The following is an 18,186-nucleotide window of genomic DNA, read 5'->3' as shown; positions in this document are numbered from 1 at the left end:
CCAAGGGATCTTCCCGATACAGGGAACAAACCCACATCTCTTACGTCTCCTGCATTGGCAGGTGGGTTCTTTACTGCTAATGCCACTTGGGAAGCCCCATGGTTAAGTATATATTTCAAGCTCCTCTCTCAATTTATCCTACCCTCTTCTTCCCCTGCTTTGAGTTTGCTCTCTCTGTCTGAGTCTTTATTCCTATTCATAAGTGCCTTGACTGTTGTCAGCCCTTTGCTCTTCCAAATACATTTCTATTAACATTGTCTTTGAATTTCTATATCTTATGATGTCTTGACATCTTACAAATCATGTTGGCTGGAGAGAGACTGCAACTGTCAAGGGCAATTGATCCTTAGAGACAGAGTAGGGCTCTACCAGGAGTGTGCCGTCATGTGCAAACCAACCAATCCGGAGTCTATGCTCCCTAAACACCTACTTTATCTAACTATCACACACTTGTGCCCTAAATCATCCCGGGGCCTGGTACCCGGAAACAGGAGACCTATAGCCCAGAGCCCAGCAGAATAAGCCAAGACTGTTTTGCTGTTCAGTTGCTAGTTCCAGTCCAACTTTTCATGACTCTGGACTGCAGCAGGCCAGGCTTCCCTGTCCTTCACTATTTCCTGGAGTTTGCTCAAACTCATGTCCATTGAGTCGATGATGCCATCCAACCAGCTCATCCTCTGTTGACCCCTTCTCATCTTGCCCTCAATCTTTCCCAGAATCAGGGTCTTTTCCAATGAGTTGGCTCTTAGCATCAAGTGGCCAAAGTATTAGAGCTTCAGTTCAGTTCAGTCGCTCAGTCGTGTCCGACTCTTTGCAACCCCATGAATCGCAGCACGCCAGGCCTCCCTGTCCATCACCAACTCCTGGAGTTCACTGAGACTCACGTCCATCGAGTCAGTGATGCCATCCAGCCATCTCATCCTCTGTCATCCCCTTCTCCTCCTGCCCCCAATCCCTCCCAGCATCAGAGTCTTTTCCAATGAGTCAACTCTTCGCATGAGGTGGCCAAAGTACTGGAGTTTCAGCTTTAGCATCATTCCTTCCAAAGAAATCCCAGGGCTGATCTCCTTCAGAAGGGACTGGTTGGATCTCCTTGCAGTCCAAGGGACTCTCAAGAGTCTTCTCCAACACCACAGTTCAAAAGCATCAATTCTTTGGCGCTCAGCTTTCTTCACAGTCCAACTCTCACATCCATACATGACCACTAGAAAAACCATAGCCTTGACTAGATGGACCTTTGTTGGCAAAGTAATGTCTCTTCTTTTCAATATGCTATCTAGGTTGGTCATAACTTTCCTTCCAAGGAGTAAGCGTCTTTTAATTTCATGGCTGCAGTCACCATCTGCAGTGGTTTTGGAGCCCCCAAAAATAAAGTCTGACACTGTTTCCACTGTTTCCCCATCTATTTCCCTGAAGTGATGGGACCAGAGGCCATGATCTTCATTTTCTGAATGTTGAGTTTTAAGCCAACTTTTTCACTCTCCTCTTTCACCTTCATCCAGAGGTTTTTTAGTTCCTCTTCACTTTCTGCCATAGAGCTTAAGCAGTCCTAAATGGTTCACTCTGTCCTGCCCTGACTTTCCTCCAGAAATCTCACTAAAGGCTCTTACTTTGGCTTCCTCTCCCTCTCATTTCTGCCTCCTGACCAAATTCAATGCCTCCCCTTTGACCCTGCATGGCAGAGCATCTTGCCCTCTCTTGGGAAGTATAATGATTCTTCTCTCAATGGCATTGAAAGTCATCATTCAGTCACCTGCACAAGCTCAAATCCCACAGGTACAAATTAGGTATTTATAATCAGCTCATCAATTCCCATTAAAATATGTTTGAGATTTTGGTTGGAATGGCAGTAAGCTTTTAGATCAGTCTGGCAGAAACTGACATCTTTATAAAATTGAATCTTCCTATCCAAGAACATGATATATTTCTCCATACATTTAGGTCTTCCATTAAGCACTCGCATATGTTTTCTCAGATCTGTTCTTAAGTACCCTATCATTTTTGTTTCTATTGTAAAATATATCCTTTTATTACATGAGAATAAAATAAGATAATAAGTGTAAAATATTTTAGATTTGTTGAATATCTATAGAAACTGTAGAAGAGATAGAATTAACCTAAGAATCAGAATAGAAGAAAATATGTCCAGGGAAATGAAAGAAAAGATCATAAAAGTATAGAATATTAATCATCAATCTATGACCCAAACGCTAAACCTGGCCCCTGCTTATTTTCATAAATAAAGTTTTACTGGGACACAATCATTCTATTTGTTTATACTTTGCCTTTGGTTGTTTCTGATAGTACAGAAAAAGAGCTGAGTAGCTACAACAGAGATTGCATGGCCCACAAAGCTGAACATATTTGCCATGTGTCCTTTTACAGAAAATGTTTGCAATCACTGGTCTCCAGTATAAAGGGATGGTGAAAGGACTGAAAGAAGAAAAGGCCTTTGTTTCTTTTTGTTTGTTTGTTTAATTTCTATTTCATAACAAAAGTTCCTTAAATGCCCACTAACATAACTAACCTGGAAGAAATCAGGACCATGTCTGCAGGAAGGAACTGCCCATTGGTGGCCTTCACAATGTCACCAACATTAACCTTTTAAACCAGGAGAGAAAACACAGAAGCATGAATTTTTAAAATCACAATTAAAAGCAAAATCTGTCATATATTCTCAAGAAAAAGTATAAGATGAAAATCCTAGGGCCATGCTAATAAATCCACCTACATTAGAACAACTGAATCTCCTGATGCTTTCATTGCTCAGTGATATCCTCCATATAAATGCTGTCTTGTACCCACAGCAACAGGTTGTGAACCGTTGACTTTAAGTCAACAACAAAGCCTTTGACAGTGTGGATCACAACAGTCTGAAAAATTCTTAAAGAGATGGGAATACCAGACCACCTTTCCTGCCTCCTGAGAAATCTGTATGCAGGTCAAGAAGCAACAGTTAGAACTGGACATGGAACAACAGACTGGTTCCAAATCGGGAAAGGAGTACATCAAGGTTGTATATGGTCACCCTGCTTATTTAACTTACAGGCAGAGTACCATCATGCGAAATGCCAGGCTGAATGAAGCACAAGTTGGAATCAAGATTGCTGGAGAAATATCAATAACCTCAGATATGCAGATGACACCACCTTTATGGAAGAAAGCGAAGAGGAACTAAAGAGCCTCTTGATGAAAGTGAAAGAGGAGAGTGAAAAAGCTTGCTTAAAACTCAACACTCAAAAAACAAAGATCATGACGTCCAGTCCCATCACTTCGTGGCAAATAGATGGGAAAACAATGGAAACAGTAAGAGACTTTATTTGGGGTGGGGGGTGCTCCAAAATCACTGCAGATGGTGACTGCAGCCATGAAATTAAAAGATACTTGTTCCTTGGAAGAAAAGCTATGACCAACCTAGACAGCATATTAAAAAGCAGACATATTACTTTGCCAACAAATATCCGTCTAGTCAAAGCTATGGTTTTTCCAGTAGTCATGTATGGATGTGAGAGTTGGACCATAAAGAAGGCTGAGCACCAAAGAATTGATGCTTTTGAACTGTGGTGTTGGAGAAGACTCCTGACAGTCCCTTGGACAGCAATGAGATCCAACCAGTCCATCCTAAAAGAAATTAGTCCTGAATATTCATTGGAAGGACTGATGCTGAAGCTGAAACTCCAATACTTTTGTCACCTGATGTGAAGAACTGACTCATTGGAAAAGACCCTAATGCTGGGAAAGATTGAAGACAGGAAGAGGTGACCACAGAGGATGAGATGGTTGGATGGCATCACTGACTCAATGGACATGAGTTTGAGTAAACGCCGGGAGTTGGTGATGGACAGGAAGCCTAGTGTGCTTCAGTCAATGGGGTCGCAAAGAGTAGGACAAGACTGGGTAAATGAACTGCACTGAACTGAACTGACTTTAAATGTTCCATGCTGCAACATGGAGGTAACACCCAGGCACAGTGGAGGTGTGTAGACCTCTAGCCAGGCCAACTTAAGTTCAGATCCATTTCACTCCTTCCTGGCCACATAACTTTGAACAAGAGGCTCGTTCTCTTTGATTCTCTATGTCCTCATAAACAACAACAACAAATGGACAATATAATGATTTTGAAAGACATGCTTCACAGATAAAAATCTGTTAGCTTTAAATATGGTAGGTGCTTATGACTAAGTTAAGCATTAAAATACATTCTTACCTCTTTCCACAGAATCATTTGCCATGCATTCTGTCTTAACACTGAAAAAGAAACAGCTATGTATTCAGTGTAATAAAGACACATTTTCCCCAAAACTACAAGCATTTCTTTATATTCTCTTTGTTAATTTAATTTTTATATAAACTGAAAGATTAATATGCACTTTATCAAAAAGAGCAATATACATAACATAACATGATAGGATAATGATATATATAAGATAATATAAATAGACAGGCAGATGGAGGCTGTGTTAAGTCACTTCCAATCCCAAGGGAAAACAGTTTGCTGTTACATGCTAAAATACTGGCAGTAGCCTGAAAAGCAGCATTTTTCCAATCAAATAAGAGATAGCACATATCAAAACTAGGACTGAGAGAATATGTAACACCCAGATCTCTTTTACAGACGTAAGAATTGTTAAAAAACAAAAAAGAATTGTTCCTATCCTGAATACTCTTCCCTTCCCCATCTTTTATCTTTCCTTTTATTCTAGTTGATGTATTCACATAATTCTAACATATGGAAATTGAGTTTCCTTCTGGTTTTTGTTATTTATTTCTATATTTCTTTAAATATAACATGTTATAAAACATATTACAAGTGTCTACTTGAATAGAAAGAGAAATTAAGGAAACAATTCCATTCACCATTGCAACGAAAAGGATAAAATACTTAGGAATATATCTACCTAAAGAAACTAAAGACCTATATATAGAAAACTATAAAACACTGGTGAAAGAAATCAAAGAGGACACTAATAGATGGAGAAATATACCATGTTCATGGATTGGAAGAATCAATATAGTGAAAATGAGTATACTACCCAAAGCAATTTATAGATTCAATGCAATCCCTATCAAGCTACCAATGGTATTCTTCACAGAGCTAGAACAAATAATTTCACAATTTGTATGGAAATACAAAAAACCTCAAATAGCCAAAGCTATCTTGAGAAAGAAGAATGGAACTGGAGGAATCAACCTACCTGACCTCAGGCTCTACTACAAAGCCACAGTCATCAAGACAGTATGGTACTGGCACAAAGACAGAAATATAGATCAATGGAACAAAATAGAAAGCCCAGAGATAAATCCACGCACCTATGGACACCTTGTCTTTGACAAAGGAGGCAAGAATATACAATGGATCAAAGACAATCTCTTCAACAAGTGGTGCTGGGAAAACTGGTCAACCACTTGTAAAAGAATGAAACTAGAGCACCTTCTAACACCATACACAAAAATAAACTCAAAATGGATTAAAGATCTAAACATAAGACCAGAAACTATAAAACTCCTAGAGGAGAACATAGGCAAAACACTCTCTGACATACATCACAGCAGGATCCTCTATGACCCACCTCCCAGAATATTGGAAATAAAAGCAAAAATAAACAAATGGGACCTAATTAAATTTAAAAGCTTCTGCACAACAAAGGAAACTATAAGCAAGGTGAAAAGACAGCCTTCAGAATGGGAGAAAATAATAGCAAATGAAGCAACTGACAAACAACTAATCTCAAAAATATACAAGCAATTCCTACAGCTCAATTCCAGAAAAATAAATGACCCAATCAAAAAATGGGCCAAAGAACTAAATAGACATTTCTCCAAAGAAGACATACAGATGGCTAACAAACACATGAAAAGATGCTCAACATCACTCATCATCAGAGAAATGCAAATCAAAACCACTATGAGGTACCATTTCACACCAGTCAGAATGGCTGCAATCCAAAAGTCTACAAGCAATAAATGCTGGAGAGGGTGTGGAGAAAAGGGAACCCTCTTACACTGTTGGTGGGAATGCAGACTAGTACAGCCACTATGGAGAACAGTGTGGAGATTCCTTAAAAAACTGGAAATAGAACTTGTGACCCAGCAATCCCACTGCTGGGCATACACACTGAGGAAACCAGAATTGAAAGAGACACGTGTACCCCAATGTTCATCGCAGCACTGTTTATAATAGCCAGGACATGGAAGCAACCTAGATGTCCATCAGCAGATGAATGGATAAGAAAGCTATGGTACATATACACAATGGAGTATTACTCAGCCATTAAAAAGAATGCATTTGAATCAGTTCTAATGAGGTGGATGAAACTGGAGCCTATTATACAGAGTGAAGTAAGCCAGAAAGAAAAACACCAATACAGTATACTAACGCATATATATGTAATTTAGAAAGATGGTAACAATAACCCTGTATATGAGACAGCAAAAGAGACACTGACGTATAGGACAGTCTTTTGGACTCTGTGGGAGAGGGAGAGAGTAGGATGATTTGGGAGAATGGCATTGAAACATGTATAATATCATATATGAAACAAGTCACCAGTCCAGGTCCGATGCATGATACTGGATGCTTGGGGCTGGTGCACTGGGACGACCCAGAGGGAGGGTATGGGAAGGGAGGAGGGAGGAGGGTTCAGAATGGGGAACACATGTATACCTGTGGCGGATTCATTTTGATATATGGCAAAACCAATACAATATTGTAAAGTTAAAAAATAAAATTAAAAATTAAAAAAAAATATCTACTTGATGAATTTGAATATTTTCTTAGAGTGAAATAGGGTAAAAGCTAAATCTAATATCTTACCTATTGTGTTTTTTGAGTTAACTAATTTGTCTGCCATATGTCGTTTCTGTTACAGGGGAAAAAAAAAGCCATGATATCAAAAGTTTGAAATGAATCATTCAAATCACAATACAAGACACAGTGGGTTTAAAAAGAATACAGGTAGTAAACCTAACTATAAAGCAGGTTTTTGGCTGTAACTGATTTCACTTTCTTTTCTCCTTTACATGACTTCCTAAACTGAGGTGTGCACTAAGGGAGGCTGACCACCAACGTGGTCAAGTGTGGGACCTCTAGAACCAGCTTGCCCTGGCTGACGTCCCAACTCTGCCCCTGACTGAGACAGCCTCATCAGGTCACTGACTTGTCTGTGCCTCAGTTTAAATGAATTCACACACACACACACACACACACACACACAGATATATTGATACACAGCGCAGTGCCTGCTGCATAGTAAAGTGCTTCCTTGAAATGTTAACATTTCATGTGATGTTTGTAATGACTATTTGGCAAAACACATAATTGGCTATGCTGAATATTGCCCCAATTTAACCAAAAGCTTTTAAGTTTGAAAAATTCTTTCATACTGTAAACCAGTTGAAAGGCCTAACAGATTTAACTGATGACATAACAAGCCGGTAGGACTGAGGCAGAAACATACAAATGACCACCACTGGTTATTTTAGAAACGAGCATTAGGACTGTAGGTGAGGAGGAGACAACGCTAGAGCGACCCCAGCAGCAGCAAAAGAAAACACTGTTAGCTATCTGTCTTCTTTTATTTTCCTACTGAAATCTGCAGGCGCCTGTAAAATCACTCCTCCGCCAAGGTTATAGGAGTAACGAAGTAAGAGCACAATTTGTGTGCACATCCTTCTCTGCCATCTAGGATTCTCTCCTCTGGCTGGATTGTGTCCCCACAGATACTATCACAGTTCTCAGAATTGATATGAAGTCCTGCTGGTCTCTCAAATACACACACGATTAAAATCGTGAAACCTCAAAACTTTAATTCACTCATATCAAATATGAATTTAAATAATTGTACAGTTCCAACCAGTAGCCTGAAATTAAAAAAAAAAAAAAAGACCAAGAAATACACCTCTTACATTCAAGGCAGTGTTTTTGAGAGCATTTACTAACAGTACACTTACATAATCTTCTACAATCTCTTTAATGCCTGAAATTACAAGAATAACTAGCAGAGGCACCAGAGTTGTGTATTTTCCCGTCGGAGATACGTCTGGAATTTGCTGCAAAATAGAGTTACACTATTAATTTCATAAGTCCTTATTATATTTTGCATATACTGAAAGTTACACTGCTAATAGCATGATCCAGGACGTGACAACAACAGACACATTAAATATAAAGGAAAAGGATTCAGGATACCAAAATCACCCCAGAGTGTGACACTACATACTCAAAGTCAAAAAGTCAAACTGTTAGTCACTCAGCTGTGTCCAGCTCTGTGAGACCCCATAGACTATACAGCCTGCCAGGCTCCTATGTCCATGGAATTCTCCAGGCAAGAATACTGGAGTGGGTTGCCATTCCCTTCTCCAGGGGATCTTCCTGACACAGGGTTTGAAAACTGGTCTCCCACGTTTGCAGGCAGATTCTTTACTATCTGAGCCACAAGGGAAGCCCAGACACTAAATGTTATACACTACGGAAAAGTCCCCAGAGCAACTGCTTAATAACATTTCAGTGATTGTGTTACCTTTCTAATAGACATTTTATTATGCTTTGGTTGAAACAGCTCAAAACATCAATGTTTAAAATAACATCTTTGGGGGAAATTCCTTGGCAGTCCAGAGGTTAGGACTCCACATTTTCATTGCCAAAGGCTTGGGTTCAATCCCTGGTCAGGGAACTAAGATTCCACAAGCCCCACGGCCAAAAAATAAATTTTAAAATAATAAAACAGCATCTTTTCAAAATAGCTAAATCCAAATGGTCAGCTATCTTAATCTTACTTCTCTTTGAGAAAGAGGAGAAATTTTTTGGAGGCCCAGAAGAATAATGTTTCCTGGGTACAAGTTACCTGTGGACAGTGCTCTAGGGCTAACCCCTACTGTCTAAACTGTGAAAAATAAAGCAATTGAAACTGAGGTTATAGTTGCTTTCTGATGGATGCAAGGGTAGGTGAGGTCTGGGGTCTGACCCTTTAGTTTTCCAGATTTAGACAAGTTCTCGTTCAGTCACTCAGTCGGGTCTGACTCTTTGCAACTCCATGGACTGCAGCACACTAGGATCCACTATCTCTGGGCATTTGCTCAAATTCATGTCCATTGAGTCGGTGTTGCTATCCAACCATCTCATCCTCTGCCATCCACTTCGCCTTTTACCTTCAATCCTGCCTAGCTTCAGGGTCTTTTCCAGGGAATCAACTCTTTGCATCACATGGCCAGAGTATTGGCACATCAGCTTCAGCATTAATCCTGCCAGTGAAGGCTCAGGGTTGATTTCCTTTAGGATTGACTGGTTGATCTCCTTGCAGTCCAAGGGACTCTAAAGAGTCTTCTCCAGCATCACGGTTCAAAAGCATCAGTTCTTCAGCCCTGGGCCTTCTTTATGGTCCAATTCTCACATAATTGCTGGAAATACCATCAGAGATCAGATCAGTCGTTCAGTCGTGTCCGACTCTTTGCGACCCCATGAATCGCAACACACCAGGCCTCCCTGTCCGTAACCAACTCCCGGAGTTCATTGAGACTCACATCCATCGAGTCAGTGATGCCATCCAGCCATCTCATCCTCTGTCATCCCCTTCTCCTCCTGCCCCAATCCCTCCCAGCATCAGAGTCTTTTCCAATGAGTCAACTCTTCACATGAGGTGGCCAAAGTACTGGAGTTTCAGCTTTAGCATCATTCCCTCCAAAGAAATCCCAGGGCTGATCTCCTTCAGAACGGACTGATTGGATCTCCTTGCAGTCCAAGGGACTCTCAAGTCTTCTCCAACACCACAGTTCAAAAGCATCAATTCTTCAGCGCTCAGCCTTCTTCACAGTCCAACTCTCACATCCATACATGACCACAGGAAAAACCATAGCCTTGACTAGATGGACCTTTGTTGGCAAAGTAATGTCTCTGCTTTTCAATATGCTATCTAGGTTGGTCATAACTTTCCTTCCAAGGACTAAGCGTCTTTTAATTTCACAGCTGTAGTCACTATCTGTAGTGATTTTGGAGCCCAGAAAAATAAATCTGACACTGTTTCCACTGTTTCCCCATCTATTTCCCATGAAGTGGAGGGACTGGATGCCATGATCTTCGTTTTCTGAATGTTGAGGTTTAAGCCAACTTTTTCACTCTCCTCTTTCTCTTTCATCAAGAGGCTTTTTAGTTCCTCTTCACTTTCTGCCATAAGGGTGGTATCATCTGCATATCTGAGGCTATTGATATTTCTCCCAACAATCTTGATTCTAGCTTGTGTTTCTTCCAGTCCAGCGTTTCTCATGATGTACTCTGCATAGAAGTTAAATAAGCAGGGTGACAATATACAGCCTTGACGAACACCTTTTCCTGTTTGGAACCAGTCTGTTGTTCCATGTCCAGTTCTAACTGTTGCTTCCTGACCTGCATACAAATTTCTCAAGAGGCAGATCAGGTGGTCTGGTATTCCCATCTCTTTCAGAATTTTCCACAGTTTCTTGTGATCCACACAGTCAAAGGCTTAGGCATAGTCAATAAAGCAGAAAGGGATGTTTTTCTGGAACTCTCTTGCCTTTTCCATGATCCAGCAGATGTTGGCAATTTGATCTCTGGTTCCTCTGCCTTTTCTAAAACCAGCTTGAACATCAGGAAGTTCACGGTTCACATATTCTTGAAGCCTGGCTTGGAGAAATTTTGAGCATTACTTTACTAGCGTGTGAGATGAGTGCAATTGTGTGGTAGTTTGAGCATTCTTTGGCATTGCCTTTCTTTGGGATTGGAAAGAAAACTGACCTTTTCCAGTCCTGTGGCCACTGCTGAGTTTTCCAAATTTGCTGACACATTGAGTGCAGCACTTTCACAGCATCATCTTTCAGGATTTGGAATAGTTCAACTGGAATTCCATCATCTCCACTAGCTTTGTTCGTAGTGATGCTTTTTAAGGCCCACTTGACTTCACATTCCAGGATGTCTGGCTCTAGGTCAGTGATCACACCATTGTGATTATCTGGGTCGTTAAGATCTTTTTAGTACAGTTCTTCTGTGTATTCTTGCCATCTCTTCTTAATATCTTCTGCTTCTGTTAGGTCCATACCATGTCTGTCCTTTATTGTGCCCGTCTTTGCATGAAATGTTCCTTTGGTATCTCTGATTTTCTTGAAGAGATCCCTAGTCTTTCCCATTCTGTTGTTTTCCTCTATTTCTTTGCATTGATCGCTGAAGAAGGCTTTCTTATCTCTTCTTGCTATTCTTTGGAACTCTGCATTCAGATATTTATATCTTTACTTTTCTCCTTTGCTTTTTGCTTCTCTTCTTTTCACAGCTATTTGTAAGGCCTCCCCAGACAGCCATTTTGCTTTTTTGCATTTCTTTTCTATGGGAATGGTCTTGATCCCTGTCTCCTGTACAATGTCACGAACCTCATTCCATAGTTCATCAGGCACTCTATCTATCAGATCTAGGCCCTTAAATCTATTTCTCACTTCCACTGTATAATCATAAGGGATTTGATTTAGGTCATACCTGAATGGTCTAGTGGTTTTCCCTACTTTCTTCAATTTAAGTCTGAATTTGGCAATAAGGAGTTCATGGTCTGAGCCATAGTCAGCTCCTGGTCTTGTTTTTGCTGACTGTATAGAGCTTCTCCATCTTTGGCTGCAAAGAATATAATCAATCTGATTTCAGTGTTGACCATCTGGTGATGTCCATGTATAGAGTCTTCTCTTGTGTTGTTGGAAGAGGGTGTTTGTTATGACCAGTGCATTTTCTTGGCAAAACTCTATTAGTCTTTGCCCTGCTTCATTCCGTATTCCAAGGCCAAACTTGCCTGTCACTCCAGGTGTTTCTTGACTTCCTACTTTTGCATTCCAGTCCCCTATAATGAAAAGGACATCTTTTTTGGGTGTTAGTTCTAAAAGGTCTTGTAGGTCTTCATAGAACCATTCAACTTCAGCTTCTTCAGCATTACTGGTTGGGGCATAGACTTGGATTACTGTGATATTGAATGGTTTGCCTTGGAAATGAACAGAGATTATTCTGTCGTTTTTGAGATTGCATCCAAGTACTGCATTTTGGACTCTTTTGTTAACCATGACAGCCACTCCATTTCTTCTGAGGGATTCCTGCCTGCAGTAGTAGATATAATGGTCATCTGAGGTAAATTCCCCCATTCCAGTCCATTTTAGTTTGCTGATTCCTAGAATGTCAACATTCACTCTTGCCATCTCTTGTTTGACCACTTCCAATTTGCCTTGATTCATGGACCTGACATTCCAGGTTCCTATGCAATATTGCTCTTTACAGCATCGGACCTTACTTCTATCACCAGTCACATCCACAGCTGGGTATTGTTTTTGCTTTGGCTCCATCCCTTCATTCTTTCTGGAGTTATTTCTCCACTCATCTCCAGTAGCATATTGGGCACCTACTGACCTGGGGAGTTTCTCTTTCAGTATCCTATCATTTTGCCTTCTCATACTGTTCATGGGGTTCTCAAGGCAAGAATACTGAAGTGGTTTGCCATTCCCTTCTCCAGTGGACCACATTCTGTCAAATCTCTCCACCATGACCCACCCGTCTTGGGTTGCCCCACGGGCATGGCTTAGTTTCACTGAGTTAGACAAGGCTGTGGTCCTAGTGTGATTAGATTGACTAGTTTTCTGTGAGTATGGTTTCAGTGTGTTTGCCCTCTGATGCCCTCTTGCAACACCTACCGTCTTACTTGGGTTTCTCTTACTTTGGGCGTGGAGTATCTCTTCACGGCTGCTCCAGCAAAGCGCAGCCATTGCGCCTTACCTTGGACGAGGGGTATCTCCTCACCGCCACCCTTCCTGACCTTTAATGTGGGATAGCTCCATAGCTTTGAATATATGGACCTTTGTCAGCAAAGTGATGGCTCTGCTTTTTGATATGCTGTGTAGGTTTGCCACAGCCTTACTTCCAGGGAGCAAGCGTTTTTTAATTTCATGGCTGCGGTCACCATCTGCGGTGATTTTGGAGCCCAAGAAAATAAAATCTGCCACTGCTTCCATGTTTTCTTCTTCTGTTTTCCAGGAAGTGATGGGACTAGATGCCACGACCTTTGTTTTTCTAATGTTGAGTTTTAAGTCAGTATTTAGACTATATTTCTAGGCGTGGGCCTAGGTACACTCTCTATGCTGCCTTAGTACTTTTGCTGGCTTATTATTTCTGTGTATAATAGTACATACACCTAGTTCAGCCTGAAAAGACGGAAATTCTGTCCTATGTGCAACATGGATGACCCTTGAGAAAATTATGGAAGTGATAAAAGCCCGTCACAGAAGGACAATCCTATGACTCTGTTGATATCAGGTATCTAAAACAGTCAAACTAACAGAATTATCAAGGAGAACAGTGGGTGCCAGAGGCTGGTGATGGCAGAGGGGTGGGGGGGGTGGGGGGGAAGCTGTTACTCAGTGAGTAGAAAGCTTCCGTTATGCAGGATGAAGACGTTCTAGAGATCTGCTGGGCAGCAAAGGTCCTGCAGTAATAGCACTTTATTGGAGATTGGAGACTTAAAAGTTTGTTAAGGTGCTAGACCTCATGTTAAGTGTTCTTATCATTATTGGCGGGGAAGATGTTATTTTAAACTAACATGAGAGAGTGAATTATATCTTTCAAAATAGAGTAAAATCATCGTATTATGGAGGTAGCACAAATGACAAAAGTCACTTCAAATATATCTCATTAATTCATCTACTGTTCACCAACATGTCTTTCAGCCCAGAAATGGAGTTTAGTGTCTCAATGAGTAAGTTAAATATTTGAAGAAGAGAGTTCTCTCTTTATAGTGCTTAAACTTATTCTCTGTGTCACACTCATGAGATTGTTGTACCTTTTGTACTTCTTAGAAATCTGAATCTAACAACATGTTCAAAACATCACCTGCAATATAGTGATGAACAGGAAGAAGGCGTTGGCAGTTTTGCTAAACTGCAGATACAAATATCGAGGGAGAAATGACCACATGCTGTACTTGGCTGTGCTGTGGGTAGAAAGGTAGAAAGTTAACCTTCTGAACTCAGGAAACATCAATGGAAAACACAAAATTTGGTTACAACTCAGAAGTGGATAAAACATTGTTTTAAAATGCTGTGCCTTTTCTAAAGATACTGTCTTTTTTCACAGCATTCATTGTTACCTTTAAAAAAACCCAAGGTAGAAGAAAAATTTCTCCACTTCATGAAGTACTGTGAATACATAGGCAGATGTGGAGAACCAGGGATCTGAAAGCAGAGAGCAGCATGCTATCTAGACATATGCATGACTGAATCCCTTTGCTGTTCAACTGAAACTATCACAAAATTGTTAATCAGCTATACTCCAATACATAGCAAAAAATTCAAAAGAAAAAAAATAAACACATGCAAATGAGAAGGTAATAAGGAACACAACCTGGTAATGAGCAAAATTTTGATATATAAAAATATAAGTTCTGTTCAGAAAGAAAGCACTACAAGACTGAAAAATGATAAGCAACTAGGAAAAATATATTTGTAGCACATAGGAAAAAGAGGCTAATATCTCTGGTATACAGTGAGTCTTTAAAAACCATTAAGCAAACAACATTTACCATAATATAAAAATGGATCTAAAGCATAAACAAGTAATTATCAAAAGAATAAATACAAGTGGCCAGTAAACATAAAGCAAGCAAATAAACCTTTACTAATCAAAGGAATAAAAACAAAGAGAGGCTTTCACATCTCACACCGATGACTGAGTGACTGAGCAATCCCAGCATTATCAGCAAGGACACAAGGAAACATGAGCTCTCAAACTGATGATGTACGTGTAAACCGGCATCATCGCTGGTGAAGGCTATTTAACATGTATAAAAGTATAGACAGTGTGTCTTCTGGTCTAGGATAGCGTCTAGTCTATTTGAGCTGCTGTAACAAACATACCATAAACTGGGTGCTTATAAACAACCGACATTTATTTCTCACAGTTCCAGAGTCTGGGGGTCTGAGATCATGGCACCAGCAAATTCAGTGTCTGGTGGGTGTCCACTTCACCACCGACATTCTCAGTGTAACCTCACATTGTGGAAGGGGCAAGGCAGCTCTCTGGGGCCCTTTTATAAGGTCGCAAGTCCACGAATGAGGACTCTGCCCAAATGACCCCATCATTTCCCAAGGGCTCCACCTCCTAAAACATCACATTGGAGGGCTAGGATTTCAACATATGAACTTTGGGGGAATTCAGACCATGACAGAGAGATGATAGGTAGATGTGACTGGTTTAAAAATTTTAGCTCTGCTGCTGCTGCTGCAAAGTCGCCTCAGTAGTGTCCAACTCTGTGCGACCCCATAGACGGCAACCCGCCAGGCTCAGCCATCCCTGGGATTCTCCAGGCAAGAACACCGGAATGGGTTGCCATTTCCTTCTCCAGTGCATGAAAGTGAAAGGTGAAAGTGAAGTCGCTCAGTCGTGTCTGACTCTTAGCGACCCCATGGATTGCATCCTACCAGGCTCCTCCGTCCATGGGATTTTCCAAGCAAGAGTACTATAAATCCAAAAATATAAAGAATCAAATTCTTCAAATATCTTTGTAAAATCTATTGAAGTATGGTTAATTTAAAAAAATGTGTTCTGGGTACCTCACTTATCTTTAATACTTTCTTGTTTTCATATACTCCTTATATTCTTTATTATGTTTGGATTTGCCAGATATTATGCATGTTATTTTACCAAACTTTTGGAGTTTTTAGATAGGAAATTTAATATTTCTTCTTTTAATTCATCCTCATCGAATTTGAAGAATTCCCTAGGCAGGATGTTTTTGAAAGACTCATGAACTAAATAGAATTAATAATTAGCAATCCAAAACTGTTCTTCAAGTTCATTACATTTAATAACTTTTAAGACTATTGATATATAAAATAATTTTATAAATATTAAAGCCAGAGCCAAATTTAAAAGAGGTTAAGTTTCTTCATCATGTGTCTTTTAAAAATCAGATGTTTATTCTCCCTTCATTTAGGAGGTTATCCTCCAAAGACCCAGTATTACGGTGGTGGGTTTCCAATTCTGTTTTCCACCAGGTGTGGCCTTAGGTTTGAGTTCCCTCCTCCCACTGAGCACGAAATCTGAAGCCCTAAGTCACTAGAACTGGGCAGGTGTCCTCAGAAACCAGCCACATCAGCATCCTTGACCTCTTTGGGTTCCTGCTTTGCCTTCATTTTTGGCTTCAGAGATATCCTCTTTCTCTTGCCAAGTCAGTGATGTACATTTTTAAGCTCTTTGATTAGTTAGTTAATAGTGAAAAAGCTTACTGACTACTGAGCTCATGTATCCAACCTCTGGCCTTAGAGCCTGGTTTTAAAAAAATAAAGAATATATGTGTATGTGTGTGTGTGTGTGTGTGTGTATACGTATATACACATATATATGTGTGTGTGCGTATGTGTGTTAGTTCCTCAGTCATGTCCAACTCTTTGCGACCCCATGGACTATAGACCACCAGGTTCCTCTGTCCATGGAAGTCTCCAGAATACTGGAGTGGGTAGCCATTTCCTTCTCCAGGGGATCTTCCTGACCCAGGGATAGAACCCAGGTCTCCTGCATTGTAGGTGGATTCTTTACCATCTGATCCACCGGGGAAGTTATAAACATATATATGAAAAAAGTCCCTTTTAGGCTTTCATCTAAACTGCCTCTGCAGAGTTTCAGTACTCAGCTCAGTGAATTCCTCAGGAAGCAGAACTCTTCCTAGCTACTGCTCATTCCCCAGAGGGTGATGTTGGTGGGTGGCTCCCCTGGCAAGGGCTTTCCCCTGCTCCCTAGCAAGTGGTTTTACTAGAGCACATTCAGCTGGTGGGTGGGTGCCTGTGAATGGGGACAAGTCAGAGCAGAGAGCGGCTTCAAGAAGCCTCGAAGGGGAGGTGGAGACAAATCCTATTCTCTGCAGTGAGTTCCTGCAGGTTCAAGAACGCTGTTCTAGCCTGGAGCATCCACACACAGTGTTGTTTATTGTGGAGAAGACCACAGCCTCCTTCCTCCTTCCTCTCCTCCTACCTCCACAGTCTTCTCACCTGATGGAGTTTTCGCAGAAAGCGTTCCTAAGGGGTTCGTTGAGGTAAATGGTGCGGCCCATTGGCACGTCTGCTCCTTGCAGAGATTGCCTCCAGCCCATCTTTTCCTCCACCTCTGACAGCCCCCAGAGAAGCGAACGGGTCCTGTGACAAGAAGGCACCAAGATATTACATGGAAACTCAGGTGAAGGCAAGCTCCAGGGAGGGCAGCGGGGACTCTGTGTGTGTGTGTCTGTGTGTGTGTGGAGGGGTCACACACAGCCTCTCTTGAGTACCCTGGGGAGGACAGCGTTCTTTGCCCCCAGGGATCATGACCTGGGCCAAGAGAGATAGGGCAGCCTTCCCCTGCTGTCCTGCATGGAGGGGGCAGCCAGACTCCTCCACAGCTCACATACCCCACCCCTCCCCTGCCCTAGAGGCTCTGGGTGGGCACAGGGCCCAAGAAAGGGGTGAGGGACCATGAATTAGGACCCAGCAGCTGGACCTAGAAAGAGGTGGAGGCAAGAGACAGAAGAAAGAGAAGCAGAGGGGGGTATGGGATGGGTGCTCCCCTGAAGAGTGTCTTGGCTAAGGAGCAATGGCTCCCAGATCAGAAACCTGAACCCTGACCAAGATGACCTTCATCTAGACTAAAGTCCAAACAGGGTGTCTTTCTGCCTGCAGGCCCTTGAAGTCACTTTTCTTTTTTCTAAAGTATTCTCTTTAGATAACCTGTAATTGTAACTAAACTTACTCTATGCCCTTTTAAATGTATGTAAATCTCAAAAGACCTTTACCAACTTTAAGATTCAGGGAATCTTTCTCAAGGACCTGGGATATCTCTGAAATGCAATCATCCAGGACCATAGACTCCTGACTTCAGCTGACGCCCTGCTCAAAGCTGGAAAACTCCCTCCTATTGTGAAAGGGGAGAAGCTGTACTTTTTCTTTGGGTAAAGTGAATGTTCAAACCCTGGATTGTCCATGATCCCCCTCTTCCCCACCTCAGCTCTTAAAAATCTCTCTCCAGTCCTTTGTGTCAGCTGAGTTGAGTTCTGTCTCCCTTCTTTCTGTAAGAGTCTTGAATAGTCTTCCTTGCCTATGTAGCTTTCTTACTCAGACATCTACTAATTGAAGAAGAAGGAAGGCTTTTGACCAAAGGGCCAAAGGCAGCTTTGTTTGTGGTGAGAAAGAGAG

The 18,186-nt window shown here is 41.3% G+C and overlaps 1 protein-coding gene across 3 annotated transcripts in view; it reads right to left on the bottom strand.

Annotated features, from left to right (window-relative positions):
• Positions 1–18,186, bottom strand: part of LOC536660 (phospholipid-transporting ATPase IB-like) — a 95,803-nt gene that overhangs the window by 71,309 nt on the left and 6,308 nt on the right. For all 3 annotated transcript variants that reach the window (XM_059892239.1, XM_059892238.1, XM_025000082.2), the window contains exons 2-7: positions 17,011–17,154; positions 13,859–13,958; positions 7,951–8,049; positions 6,815–6,860; positions 4,208–4,248; positions 2,528–2,601 (exon numbers count right to left, since the gene is read on the bottom strand). In XM_059892239.1, coding sequence (XP_059748222.1) covers positions 2,528–2,601; positions 4,208–4,248; positions 6,815–6,860; positions 7,951–8,049; positions 13,859–13,958; positions 17,011–17,154 — 504 coding nt within the window. The remainder of the gene's footprint in view (positions 1–2,527; positions 2,602–4,207; positions 4,249–6,814; positions 6,861–7,950; positions 8,050–13,858; positions 13,959–17,010; positions 17,155–18,186) is intronic.

The sequence above is a fragment of the Bos taurus genome, chromosome 12, assembly GCF_002263795.3.
Source record: "Bos taurus isolate L1 Dominette 01449 registration number 42190680 breed Hereford chromosome 12, ARS-UCD2.0, whole genome shotgun sequence".
NCBI classification, from domain to species: domain Eukaryota; kingdom Metazoa; phylum Chordata; class Mammalia; order Artiodactyla; family Bovidae; genus Bos; species Bos taurus.
The sequence above is the reverse complement of the archived record's forward strand: the minus strand, read 5'-3'. Positions and strand labels throughout refer to the sequence as shown.